The sequence below is a fragment of the Olea europaea genome, unplaced genomic scaffold, assembly GCF_002742605.1.
Source record: "Olea europaea var. sylvestris unplaced genomic scaffold, O_europaea_v1 scaffold1244, whole genome shotgun sequence".
Classification (NCBI taxonomy): Eukaryota; Viridiplantae; Streptophyta; class Magnoliopsida; order Lamiales; family Oleaceae; genus Olea; species Olea europaea.
In genome coordinates, this window is record NW_019229877.1 from 50,083 (window position 1) to 64,694 (window position 14,612).

The 14,612-nt window shown below is 34.1% G+C and overlaps 1 protein-coding gene and 1 pseudogene across 1 annotated transcript; one reads left to right on the plus strand and one right to left on the minus strand.

Annotated features, from left to right (window-relative positions):
• The first annotated feature begins 1,144 nt into the window (after positions 1 to 1,144).
• Positions 1,145 to 7,457, plus strand: LOC111374410 (inosine triphosphate pyrophosphatase). The gene is made up of 6 exons (XM_022997079.1): positions 1,145 to 1,421; positions 1,512 to 1,585; positions 3,306 to 3,426; positions 3,536 to 3,648; positions 6,968 to 7,044; positions 7,154 to 7,457. The coding sequence occupies exons 1-6, from the start codon at positions 1,151 to 1,153 to the stop codon at positions 7,278 to 7,280; spliced, it is 783 nt and encodes a 260-aa protein (XP_022852847.1). The 5' UTR covers positions 1,145 to 1,150; the 3' UTR covers positions 7,281 to 7,457.
• Positions 7,458 to 9,009: 1,552 nt separating this feature from the next.
• On the minus strand, positions 9,010 to 12,587 carry LOC111374389 (annotated as a pseudogene).
• Positions 12,588 to 14,612: the final 2,025 nt, after the last annotated feature.

The window sequence follows — 14,612 nt, forward strand, 5'->3', positions numbered from 1 at the left end:
CCCTCCAATAGGGTGCTCATGTTTTTAAGCCCCTCTTTAATCCCCATTAAATTACATTTTATTACATTTTATTTTTCTCTCTCCTATTTTCAATCACACAATATTTTATAAAATAATATTACAAGTAAATCGAAAATTTTTCCTTCTTTTTTAACCACTCATTTTTTCAATAAAATACTATTCCTTCCATTTTTATTACCAAAAAGGGGGCCAAACGGGGGCTAAGCCTGTCTTTTGCCAGTTCAAAAAGCAGGCTTTTTTTTGATATCCAGATATCCTAACTTATACTAGACTAAATCCTGAACTCCCAAAACCTTTGCCCCTAGAAATAGAATATGAGGAGGTCCATTTGATTGTAAAGATGAAATTTGGGTGGAAAGAAAACAAATTTCAGATAATTAAATTGTCTAGAAATTATTTTCCTGTTTGAATGCTATAATTTTTCACGTGAAAAATATTGAAATAAAAATGGAATTTTGTGTCCGTTAGACTTTATTTTACATGAAAATTGTCAATTTTAGGGATGAAATTTATTGGTATTGAGGATGAAATTTGTTTCCATTGCCCAAAAAAAAAAAAAAAAAAATTCAAACAAATCATCTATCTTTTGATGTTCGCTTGTCTTTGAAATATTTTTACAATAATTCTTAGAATCTATTTTCACTACAAAAAAAGTCAACTACAAAAACTAGAAAATTACAACTCCCAAGAAATTCAAGAATTTAATTTTCATTGAAAGTATAACACTATCAAACACACAAAAGTTGAAAATAGGCATTCTAATTCCATTTTTCCTAAAAAATTGGTGTCTATCAAACGGTGCCTAATTTTTATTTGAAAATTAATTTCTAAAAAACTTTTAATTTTGAAAATATTTTTAAAGGAAGTCGCGCTAGACAAATTTTCTTTAAAAACTCTTCTAAATTCTAACTTCTCTTCATCTAAATCTAAATTCAATCATGCTATATAGACATAATGATTGATATAATATCACGTGACATTGAATTATTTAAAAAAGGATGCTAGAAATACATATGAGCTTTCATAATGGTGTTCATAATGTACACATAGAGGTCCCCTATTGGAGACCATGGAGGCCTCAATATACAAGAAGATTAATCCTTTTTTTAAAGTATGGTCATTTTTTTTTATGTCACATATTCTCCGGGAAAGTAGCATTATTCATAAGCAAAACCCCAAGAATCTAAAACCTTTTCGTTCCGTTATTTTCTCCACTCCCCTAATTTCTTGGCAAATCGGATTCAGAAAAAGAAGAAAAGCGGCGGAAATGGCAGCGACGGGGAGGGCGGCGGCGGCGCTATTACAGCCGGTGACATTTGTAACGGGTAACGCCAAGAAACTTGAAGAAGTCCGTGCCATACTAGGCAACTCCATCCCCTTCCGTTCCCTCAAGCTCGATCGTACGTTATTACATATCTCTGTTTATGTATGCCTGTGTTTGTATGTTCGGATATGAACACGCTTTCATTAATTTAATAGTAAATGAACAGTGCCGGAACTACAAGGAGAGCCTGAAGACATTTCCAAAGAGAAGGCTCGAATAGCTGCTAAAGAGGTAATTGACGTTCATATGACTACTCAATTATAGACGTGCACACAGTATGTATGTAATTATGATTGTTTACAATGCCAGCGTATGGTACAAATTCTTGAAGCATGGAGTAATTTTTTTTTTTTTTTTTTTTTGTATAAAAATAGGAAAAATTACAACTGCAGTACCAAACCTTAAATTTTTATGCAGACTTGATCCAAACTTTTAATGTGTAAGGATCCACGATACCAAACATTTCAAAAATTAGCACCTGAAGTCCAATTTAACAAATTCTGTTAGATCATTCATTAGCTGACAAAAAGTCAATTATTTGACCAAATATTGACTAATTTCAAAAGGTTAAAATGGTAAATTTATATTTTCATGCTAAAACAATTAAAATAAAATAATTAAAATTAAAGACTAAAAACAAATACACTTCATCTCCTCCACACTATACACATACCTACCCTCCAAAACCAAAACCAAGAACCACCCATCACAACTCACCCCATCGTCCGCCTAGCGTCATCCCGTCACCGTCGCCACCCACCCCCTTATCTTCTTTCCAATGAAGAAATCAAGCCTTAGATCCGCTTCTTGATGGGATTTGATTTCTGTAATCAATATAGAACAACTTAATCTTTTACTATATAATTCCAATTCAAGATTGTTCTTTTTAACAAACCAATTGATCACCAAATATTAATATCCAAAAAAGAAAAAAAAAAAGAAAAGAAAGGCCAATGCAAATTTTGTAAAGTTGGAGAATTTCACCTTCCCAGGTAAAATCAAATGAGGTGACACTCAAGCAAACTCTTAATTCAGCAACTGAAAAAGTGGAAGTTGAACATGGCATTCTTTTTTTTTGGGCAGCATTCCTAGGGTAAAGGGCACCATGACATCCAAATTTACTTCTCTGAGTCATGTTTCGTGAATCTAAATCAATTATGTCGATTCTGTGTACCTTATCATTATTGAAGATTGATAACTTCATGTACTAAGCCTTCATTTGGGAAGAATTTATAAATAGATAGAAATGAGTGGTGGATAAGTGGATTGTACTTATGGGTCTATTGGGATGTGTGATTGAAAATGAAGTTTGATTATTTATAAGATTTTGTCAAACGGAAGCTAAATGATCATTTTTTTCCTCTCTGCTTTGATTGATTTTTCTTTTACTAGGATATGATTTACATATAATGTTAATGAGATCATTACTCTAATAGACCATTTTAGGCTCATGATCTGACTTGTCTGATTTGGTTCATTCAAGCTTAGCACTATTAAATCTTTGTTGAGCTTGAGCCACCTAACGGACATAACTCATAAGATGTTTAATTATTTTAAAGGCATATTGATTAATTATAACTGTACGAAATGTATAATATTTGAGAGCTCTTATTTGCTTCAATTCAAGCTTCAATTATATGGTGAACAGCTTGGACTCAATTCTGTATCTCACATCTCACCTGTAGATTCACTTTCCTTCTTTCACAATCATCTTCTCTAGTTGTGGTAACTTTTCTAAAATCTGTGTAAGATACTTTACTTAGATACTAATGAAAAAGAAAACATTTGCTTTTGTCTTTGAATGATAAAATTGTTACTGGCAATGAGGATTTTGAGCTAGTAATATTCAAAATTAAAAGTCAACAACATTATGGGATTTGTCCTCCTTCAAAGTGTAATGTTTATTATGATCTTGCCAAAAAAATTTTAACTCTGCCAAAGATGCCATTGCCCCAGATAGAATGAATATATTATCTTTCCACAATATTTTATTAACACCCCTGTTTCTTATGTTTTTTATGAGCCCTACTTAATCGGAAAAATTTGCAGCAAGTGGTTTCTTGAAAAGATTGGTCATGAAGGTATTGCCACTTTCCATGGTTTCTTTTTATGAACAATTATTGCACATTCATCCTTTTAACCCTCCCCATATCTTTATTTAGAAAGTTGCTTATTTTTATTCTCTACTAGGTTTGAACAATTTATTGATGGCATATGAGGATAAATCGGCGTATGCTCTCTGTGTATTCTCTCTTTCTCTCGGGCCAAATGCTGATCCAATTACCTTTTTGGGAAAAACAGCGGTATGATTCTGTGCTTTCAGAACAAAGCATATTATTGTTTTGTACTTTGTATTCCAATAAATAGATGTCACAACCCAATTTTCTTCCATACTAATTGGTTAATTGTTACTGAACTGGGCTTAACAATTTGGGTGATACGTAAGAAAGAAACACCGGAAGTGAAAGAAAATTAGAAATTTGAAAGGTAAACATAAAAAGACCAGGAAAATTGTGAAGGAAATGTAGCGATAATATTCTATCCATTACAGCATACATTGCAGGTTCCTCTTACATGCATTTGTATAGAGGATTTGATCTAGTTCCTGCCCAGTCATATTTTCAACTTAAAATGTAAATATAATTTGAAATTACAAATAAATGAAATAAAACTGGTAATCTGGAGTGCGAGAGGTGTCTTTGTTGCTATCAAGTGCTTCGACAGCTAGTGTCAATTGAAAATGTGTAAAGACTATGCTGCCCTCATTATTGAGGAAAATTTATTGTGCCTCTCTTCAACTTTATTCCTCAACTGTTGGTGGGGTATATCAACTGATGTTTTAGATACAAAAGCAAAAAATTTTGTTTCTGAAAACAAACTACTCCTAGAGTGGCAAGGGATCAAGTTTTGCATTCTTGGGATGAAATAACTAAGGACAAAGTCTCATGAGTTGTCTCGGCTCCCAAACTGTGTGTGAGTTTCCTTATAAGGCTCTTAACTTGAACTAAAAATTGAGAACTGTCTATTTACGTTGATACGAATAACTTCAAAGTTTTTGTTGAGAACCTGGTTGTTAGGACTCTTTAATGCATCTGAGGTGTGCAGAACTTGAACCTCTACAACTCCTGAAGCTCGGTGCCTTCTTAAAAAAGAATGAAACAAAAAGGAAAACAGAAGGAAAAAAATTGTTTTAGCTGTTAATGGATCAAATCCCAATTTTTACGTATAAAAAATTGTTTTAGCTGTTAATGGATCAAATCCCAATTTTTACGTATAAAGACTTGTTAAGTATATAATGTAAACATCGGATTGAAATGCACTGATGATGAAGAATGAAATTTATGGTTTTCCTGCATTGAGTACTAGATTACAGTTTTCCCGGTGTTACTTGTATAAGTGAGAACTGAGAAGCATCCTTATTTTTCTCTTTATTTTCGAAAGGAAGCAACTAATGAAATGATAAAATTCTTTATTCACAGCGTAATGTTCTCCACTTTTTCTTGCTTGGCCTCCAGCACAAAATAAAAATATTATAAGTTTTGATGGTTTCTTTATCTGATGAAATATGGAAGCTGTAATTGATGAGCAAAAGGCAGGCATTTAATATTTGTCAGTATTCTGATTCTAACTGAAGAAAAGTGCTACTGCAGTTTGATCTTTTTTTTTTTTTTTTTAAAGACCATGGGTGTCTAGGCCAGCTTATGCGCACATCGATTAATCCCACAGGCCCTAAAGCTTGATCTTTTCTTGCCAAAAGAAAAAAAAAAAAAAAAAAAAGAGAAAGAACAAAGAAAACAAAAGTCTGATATTTATTTATTCCATTTTAATTATGTTATTTCATTTACAGTATAATGTATGTTGTGCTTGTGGTTATTAGAAAAAAAGAACGCCATGTTAATATATATTCCACAGTGTGTATATATATATATATTTATTTATTTATTTTATTTTATTTTTTCAATTAGCAGATCCTGCTTGTATACGATCCCTGTTATGATTTACAGATTTTAGGTATTAAAAAAGGCAGACAAAGAAATGAATATTTATAAATTTGCAATTTGTCTTGATTTACAACATCTATATTAGACATGGATTTCCTATTATATAAATGATCTTGATTTGTTTGATTTGTGATTTCTTGTATTTTTGCTGGATAAAACACTAAGCAATTTCCCCTTCAGTGGGAATTTTCGTTTTAAATTACTTATTGTTCAAAACTGTTTGTAACATGATAATACAATTATTAAGATCTTTGACTCAATAAATTCTAAATATTTATGTGAAATCATCTCTTAGGTTATCCACATTCATCATCAGTTTTTAAATTGTGAATTACACTTCTGAAAATTTACATTGTCATGGTTATAACATAACTATTTTATATATCGATTGATTCTTGCGTGAAGCTGTTGATTGTGTAAGTATCTATGATCTATCCCAGGAAAATAGATTTACTGATAGGATCTGCTAATAGAAAGCTTTGTGCAGCCTTTATGGTGAGATGTGAAAAATTGTAGAAATCAAGACTTCTGGCTATGGGTAGATTTCAATTGTGATGCTGAGTTTTTACACCTTCTGAATGCAGACCCTATCATGCATCATAGAGCATTTCTTGACATAATGAAATGATTCTTTGGTTTTGACATAATAGGTGATTTAGGCGGTGGATGATTTCCTAACATAATTCCAAATAGAAATAACAATATATGGGCTTGTATCTAGCTCAAGCTTAATTTTCAGAAGGTTCAATCTGATCGAACTTGTGCTTAATTTTGGAGTTTGCATTGTCTTGCCTTTGAGCTCGAACCAGATTGAAAGTTTGGACATCAATAGCCCGAATTTTACCAACTTAATCTCAGGTTGTTTACAGCTTTAGTTTTTGCTTTTCGTACCATTACATTTGTGATTACTAATGCCAATTAACTGAAGGATTTTATAAGATGATGCTTTTTCTATACATGGAGGGAAAATTGTCATATTTGCGACTATACTTTCAAGTGGAGTATTCATGCTCCCATACACATTACAAAAAGATACTGAAGAGGTTAATACCCATCCTGAAGTATGAGATAGAGATAAATTTTTCTAACTGATAAAACACTAATGGCTCAAAACTTTTGCATTCTGATATAAATGCTACTGTCACATTTCTGTTCATCTTCTTGGAGCACAATACTTTCCCGTGTGGATTAGGTACACCTCAAGCTAGAGAATAATTGTCCTATTTAGATACTGGTCCAATTGATTGAGAAAGGAAGTTCCTATGAAAGCATTTCAAAGATTATAGATTACTTTAAATTATTACTGTAAGTAGATGTTTTGGATGATCTCCCACGTTCATGACTATGCTTGCACTTTTTACCTGTACCTTTTAATTAAATATAGTAGTAACTTGTTGGGCTATGTTTTATCTCTATGCAATTTGTCGTCAGTAATTTTAATATCTTACTGTCATTGATTCGTTAATAATGTATTATAGTTTTTAACAAACTGCTAAATCAGATATTAACGAACATTTTGGAGGAAGTCTGAGTGCACATGTATTTTGTGCATCGAGCTGGATTGTGGATAGACAACGATAACTAACAGCAGAATTGATGCAATTTGTCGCTGGCATTGCAGGGAAAAATAGTTCCTCTGAGGGGACCAAAGGATTTTGGCTGGGATCCAATCTTTCAACCTGATGGCTATGACCAAACGTAAGTACATCTTCCGACTCTGTGGCTCATTTCCTGTGAGTTCTGACACAATGGTTTTGTTTATTGGTGACATGACAAGAACAAGCTAACTTAACTATTCATGTTTCAGTTATGCTGAAATGCCGAAGGAAGAGAAGAACAAAATTTCTCACCGTTCGCAGGCTCTTGCTTTGGTGAAATCCCACTTTGCTGAGGCTAATTATACTTTTGAGACAGATCCAAGTATCCAACAGTGAGATATGTGCTTTCTTGGAATCACATATTTCTGTTTTATAAAAACTACATGTCACTCAAGAAAATAGTCAGTTATTAGTTATTACTTTGCCGGTAACTTCAAAAATATTCAGGAATATGATTGTTATATCATATTGGTGAAATTAAATGAATAACTTGAGTTCATTTCTGATATCAAATTCTTCTTTAGTAATTTCTCATATAAATCTTACGCTCAGTACATAGGAAGATTATGTAGTTTTTGTTTTGATGTCTATAGATTTATAATTATACCCCCACCCAAACAAAAAATAACCATCTATCCTGTCTGATATCTAGGATGATTACCATTGGTTCTGTCTGTTCATCGTTGCAACCTAATTCCTGTATGAAAAACCCAACCGACTAATCTAGAATTGATAGAAAGGCTGAATATTTATGTGAGACAAGATGATATCACGTGAAAGTGAAGGAATACAGAGCTAAATATTGAACTTTCGGTTTGTAGACTTGTGCTGATTAAGACAGCTGCATTAGGGTGTTGATAAACATGTACATATAACGTGGCTAAGCATGCGTGGCTGGCTGGCGTAATGCATTAAAAATTGGCCCCCAATGTCATGGGAGGCCAAAAGCAAAAGCCTCACGTTTTGTGGACCCAACCTCACATGCATGACTACTGTGTTTGAATCATCTTCAATTCCCAAAGTGGGCATTTCATGAGCTGCACAATCACATTGGTTGATATGGTATGCTCGATACCTTGGAGTGTTCGTGTAAAATTATTAGTAACTTTTAGGAGGAAGATTATTGGGTCTCAAGAAATGTTTGGTCAATTAATGAGAGTAGTTGAAATTAGCGTTTGACTTTGACTGTATAAATAAAGTATTTTTTTAATAATTTTTAATGCTTGGTGATTAGAGATGATAAGGTGGATTGTACAGCATTGAATACTATTATGAATGAAAAGAAAAGGTTAAAATATCGTACCAAAGATATCTTCATGAGATTCTCCATCCTTTGTCATTGAGCATACACGTGAAAGGTTTGGAAATAAGAATGTTTTGTTCCAATAATAGCAAAAATATGAGTTGGTGGGAATAATTTTCTCCTCCAATCAAGGGGCGTGGAACATTATCTCTTGAGGTACACATGGTACATATACAGGTACTTCTATGATGAATCTTTTTAGGGTGGCGTGACAAATAAACTATACAAAAACTTAAAAAGGAAATTCCATATTTTTCATTTTATAAGTTCAAAAATAGAATTAGAAAGAAACAAAAAAAATAAAAATAAAAATGAATTCATTAAATAAGAATTTTTATACACAGAGCAATCCGTTAAAGGAGTGAATCCTCTATTCAACTTAAACCCTGTCCATAGTTGCTTTCCTTATGTTACTTCGAAAGTAATGTTTTCACATATATGTGTATATATAGACATATAGAAAATCCTAAGCCAACCATGTCATTACCAATTTATTTCATTGACTCATTTCACTTCTGTTTCTCATCATTTCCTTCCTATTAAGTCTCTCACTTTTAAGAAGTTGAATATTCTCTGCTGGTAATTTGTCATTTCTATAAGATATAAATAATTAACACACTCATGATTAAGGTTAATGCTGCTTTAACATGCCGTAATTATGAAAATTAACAGCAGAAAGAGTAAAAACTCATACGTAAGAGATATGTATACGTATTTATCTACAATTAGTACTGACAATAATTCATTTTACCAAAAGAGCAAGATAAAAACTTTGCTAGTATGCATCATCTATTCCAAATATCTTTTAACTTTTGATAATTTAGGTTTGGACATTCGCACGATGGACTGTATGACTTAAGAAAGGCTAAAATACAGAAAAAGAGAAAAAAATTACAAAAACATCTTAAAGTTCCATAAAAGACTTGGCCAACACCAAGTAGACTGATGGCCCTTACAACAGATAACAGGAATATGGTGGTTTTAGGAGAGGCTTAGAAATCTTGGCTTGGACAGAATATGTCGAAAAACATTAGGGATTTGAACAACGCTTCAGCGTCTGCTCTCAGGATACCATTGTTTATCTTTCGACTGGAGCAGGCCGAGGTTGCACAACAATGGTGATAATGAGATGAATGGTAGTGAATAAAAATGTGCCCTTCCAATCGTGGAAGTAAAACGGATAGATGGCTGAGAAACAATGGATGTAATATTGATATAGGGTAATGTTTCATAGTAAAAGTGGAATCTTTCTTTTCGTAATTGGACAGGATTGTTAGCACTGGCGACCACTGCGGCAAGTAAGGGCACCGGCGCCGGAAGTAATGGAGCTAATCAGTGATGAAGACTTGGCACCTAAGCTTGAAGCTCTGGCATAGCTGGCAGAAGCTCCAGCACCGGACGGGGTGAAATACGCCCCGTTAAGCATCAGGTCACCTTCAGATCTCCAATTCCAACCCTTCCATTTACTTTCAGCAGTTTCAATTCTCTTTGTCACCTTATCAAACCAGTTCATCATAAATTTTAATCAAATTGTTCTAGTACTGATGATATAGTAGTGATTATCATGAATCTTGATACTACAGTACCTCTTTTGCAAATGAGTTGGCTGGGGCAAGATATCTGTTGCCTTGGCTGTTGATGGTCGGCTCTGCACTTCCACCAATGGCATACATCTCCCAGTGAGTGTAGTCGTTGTTCACAACGTGGAAGTATCCGTGTCTGCACCTGCATTTTCCATAAGTTCTTGTATTAGATTATGGGGCCATTTAACGCAATAGATGCCTAAAACAATGAGATTTAACATTGAACTTACTAATTACCTTGGCATTCTTTGAATGAGACCCTCTCCAAAATGGTTGTAGGCAATGGTTGCTTGCATTTGCTTGTCTCTCACATAAGAATCACTGTGACCCAAGAGTATAACCTGTTTCCATTTAACACACAACACCATCAGCATTATCCAAAAGGGTAAATTCTTACAGAAAAGGTGGGGGGGGGGGGGGGTCCCCATGGTTTACAGTCATGGATGTGCAGACCATGAATAATCACATTAGTGATAAACTGAATCGTAATACACCCTCCATTAGCAATGTGGACATTGACTCCACGCCCATCAATGGTCTTAAAGCTGTTCATGATAAGTTCTTGCTTCAGTGTTATAACCATGTCGCGCTTGAACACAATCCAGAGAGGCTCATCCTGAATAACTGCATGGCGTAGGGTGCCAGGCCTCGGGTTAACAGCGTCATGATCACCTGGATCAGTGACTAAATAGAATTCGCCGTCTCGACCCCCAATAGCATTACGTCCAAAACCGATACCACAATCAGCTAGGCGCTTGCGATTCTGCAGCCAATTGGGATCACAACGCCAACAATCATCGATAGGGTTGCCTGTTGCACACGAGAAAAATCCCAGCCTTCGCCTCTCAGTGCTGTTTTTAGTGATCCTGCAAATGCACAACTTTTCGTCAACACAGTTTCATGCATTTAATATGCATGCACACACGTACATATTCACATACACGACTACAATCAAATATCATACACGTGCACAAGTAAACTAAGCAATCAAATGGTAACTTTTAATTATTCTACTACATGGATGAACGCCTAGAGGAAAAGTTTTTTAAGCTCTGTATCACATTGTTCTTAATAAAGAATACAATCAAGACCAACATTGACCTCTTAAAAAGTCTATAGTAGTAAAAGTGAAACTGCACATGGCAAAAGAATCATGATTATTAAACCTTTCATAGAAAAAACATCCACTCAATAAAAGTAGTAAAATATGTGATCATTAACAAATGTTGATTAGCGTATGACACGGATCTTAGTATCTTACATCAGCAACAGGTGGATGAACTGAATGGTACTTGGCCACGAAATGCAGATAAAAGAGAAAATTAAAGGAACAACAAACAAAATGAGACAGATCGAACCCACATTTCAACTGATGCTGCAACATCTTCTGGGTTATCCACTGCATGTTCATTCAAAGCCTCCTCTTCAATTTCTCCTAACCTGAACCATCAATATTTATAAAACTTAAAAATACAAAAATTTTAAGTACAACACCGTACAACAAGAAACAAACTAAGGTTCGTTTTCAACGAATTCAGAGTTGTCTATGTCAATTTTTTTCTTCTTTTATTTAAAATCAAAATTAGCATTTATTATTCACATGGGATGTCAGCAACCGACACTCACTGCAAAAAACACACACACAGAGAGTACTGTACGCTGCTGAATGTAGTGGTGACGGCGATATATATATGTATACATACAAATCTTCACCGTTAAAATCGTCAAAAAGTGCATTTTTTAGAGAGAGGGAGAGAGGGTTAACTAATAACTGACTTACTTTTGGGTGAGGCGACACGGGTATGTGGGTAGTAAAAGCACTAAAATACCCATCTGGATTTTAGTAAAATAAAATTGTTGGTGTGGAATAAACTGAATTGTGAGAGGGCAATTTTGGGGGAAGACGGGGTTCGGTAGCCAATAATGATTTTCTATACAGAGGAATCCGAGGAGACTGTTGAAGGATTGGTGTATTAACGGATAAACGGTTGAGGTCTGGTAAATTTTGGATATGAAAGGCTGGGATTCATTGTTTTGAGAGCGAATTAGCGATCCAGCAGTTTATATTTAATCTGTTCTAACGAGAGAAATATGGAGGGCTAGGATTTGAGGAGAATTTATTAGTCCAATGAGGATTAAGAAAATGATTAGGTGCCGTTTTACTGAGTCGACTCAGTATTAAAGAACTTAACAAGATTACTGAGTTAAAATGCTGAGTTTTCCTAACCTTGCCGCCATTGTTGAGTTTTCGGAGCTGTGCAACTGCTCTTTTTCGACAGCACTGTAAAATCAGGTTAAAAAACAGAGCTCCGTTAGAATTTGGAAGAATTTTCTAAAATTCTGCTCAATTAGGTGAATTTCTAGCAAGTGAAGAAAAATATTACCAAAAAATAACAAATCACATTCAACCAAAGATCACAATGCATACAGTGTATACAATCACACTCGGTAAGTAACAGCAAATTCTGAACGGTGAGAATGCAGTGCACACACAAAATGCAGAAAATTCCGAAGCGTTTAAAGGCAAAAACAAACCTAATTTTCGAGGCTTCATCTTTCTGAACTCTGGCTGCAACGCCAATGAAGAGCATTAGCAGCAGCAAAGAACACAGAGAAACACATTTCTTCGAAAATCCCATTGCCAATTCTACAACTCTGTATCTCTCTCTATATATATGACTGTGTATGTATATAATGGAGCAGATATATGAAGAGAAAAAATGGAAATTTCTTACGATAAGAGTAGAGAATGCAGGGAGAGATACGAAGTACTGCAGGCAACGTAACGGCCTCGTTTTATAGACTCTGATCTCGCAAACCGTTAAAATTAACGACAGTTAACCAACTAAATAATTTTCAGTGACCGTGGTTAGGGTTGACTAACTGTGGTTATAAATTTACTTACTCCATGATTTTTCACTATTTTTTTTTTTTTTTAACCAACTTACCAACTGCTGAAAAGTAAAAACCGATGTATTTCACTGTCACGTGCTCCACCCTACCCCTATTCCTCTCACAAGACTTTAGGTATGAGTCCTCTATTTGAACTTGGTGTTCATCTTTTACTATTGTCATTGATCTCTTCGATATTCAAATTTATTCTATGTCAGAACAATATTTAGTTTTCCATGACTCCTGCCTTCATATTGCAAATCAGCTTTGAACGTTTAATCGAACTCTTCTTATTGTTGTCCCTATCGACATTGACTATGGATTAGCTTAGCCACATTGGTTAATAGCCTTTTTCATAGCATAATCATATTCCGAGTTTGTGTTGTGATGATACAATCTCCAACTCTGAGATTTGACCATCAAGTCGCGACATGGGATATGTGGAATTCGATCTGTATTGTAAATGTACATTTCGTCTATAGATGTTGGATTCTTGCATGAATTTATTGCGCGTTCCAACAATTTGACATAAAACTTCTTTTAAAAAGTATTTAAGTTGAATGACTGTACCAATAAATTTTGAGACATTTGTGAAGATTAGAATTAGTGACACATGTTGATAATGTAATTTGAAGTTTCAATTATGTAGGATCGAGCTTTCACATTTTTCATCTGAAAATTAATTATTGACCAATAGGAGAGGTTAAATCTTTTACGGTATTCGATCATCATCATCTGAATGATCCAACATATGAATTTAAGAGCAACGATATTTCAATTAATACAACAATTTTTGGCTGGAGTTGGGGTTGTAATGATCTGTCTCAAGCAATTATTTGCCAAAACTGGTGAGACCCAAACAAACCCGAAAGCAGGTTGATTAGTTATTAATGTAAACAACTACTTTTTAACTACCGTAGACAAAGGACGAAGTATTACATTGCCACGTAGGACGAGTCCGTTTACGGAGGTAGGTGATACGGTTCCGTTCCAATTAGGAACAGAATTCACGGGCCACAGCTGATTCTACGGAATTATTAGATTACTACAACAAAGGCAAAATTTGTATTTTTCTTTATATTTTATTAGGGTTTGTGTTAAAAATTGTTTTGGAGTGGAGTTTAAAGAATTTTTTTTTTTTTTTTTTTTTTTTTTTTTTTTTTTGTGGTTTGGATTTTTTTTTTTTTAGGTTCTATTTTCAAGGTTCGGATTGGAGTAAACATTAAAAATTGTCTTGTACTCAATTCGACAAAACGGAATTTGGATCTTACCTTTCTTTGATTTTGGATTGAATCTTTGTTCGACTTGCAAGTTTTTTGGTTCATTCCCACTACGTGGCCTAATGTCTCGTGCAAATGTACAATCCACTCATTTGGGGTCTAACATATGAATTTCTTGAATAAGGTGGAGAAATTTGTTTATGTTAATAAGATTATAATTTATAGCAAAATTAAGTTGATTTTTACAACTTTATAGAGCCATGTATTGGATTGGATTACACCTTTTGATATTATTCTTTCCATGCAAATACAAAGTGGCTCCCATCATTACAATACATATTCCCATATTTTTACTCTTCCTAACATGCCCAAAAAGGTTCATACACCAACTTATGACATTTTCATCCTACCACAAAACATAACCATCCATGGCATGCACCATTCAATGATGCAATTAGTTATGAATTTCGTCTTTTGAGTAAGAATTCTTGTTCAATTCAACTTATAATTAGTGTATACCCATTTTCATTGTTTGAATAAAATTATTGTTCGAAGGCATTCGAGGAAGCTGCCTTCCACCACTTTAACTGATAGAGAAGCAATTTTTTTATTGTGAAAGAACTAATTGCGACTGTCAGCATGTGTAATATACTTCTTGTTGTCGTAATAA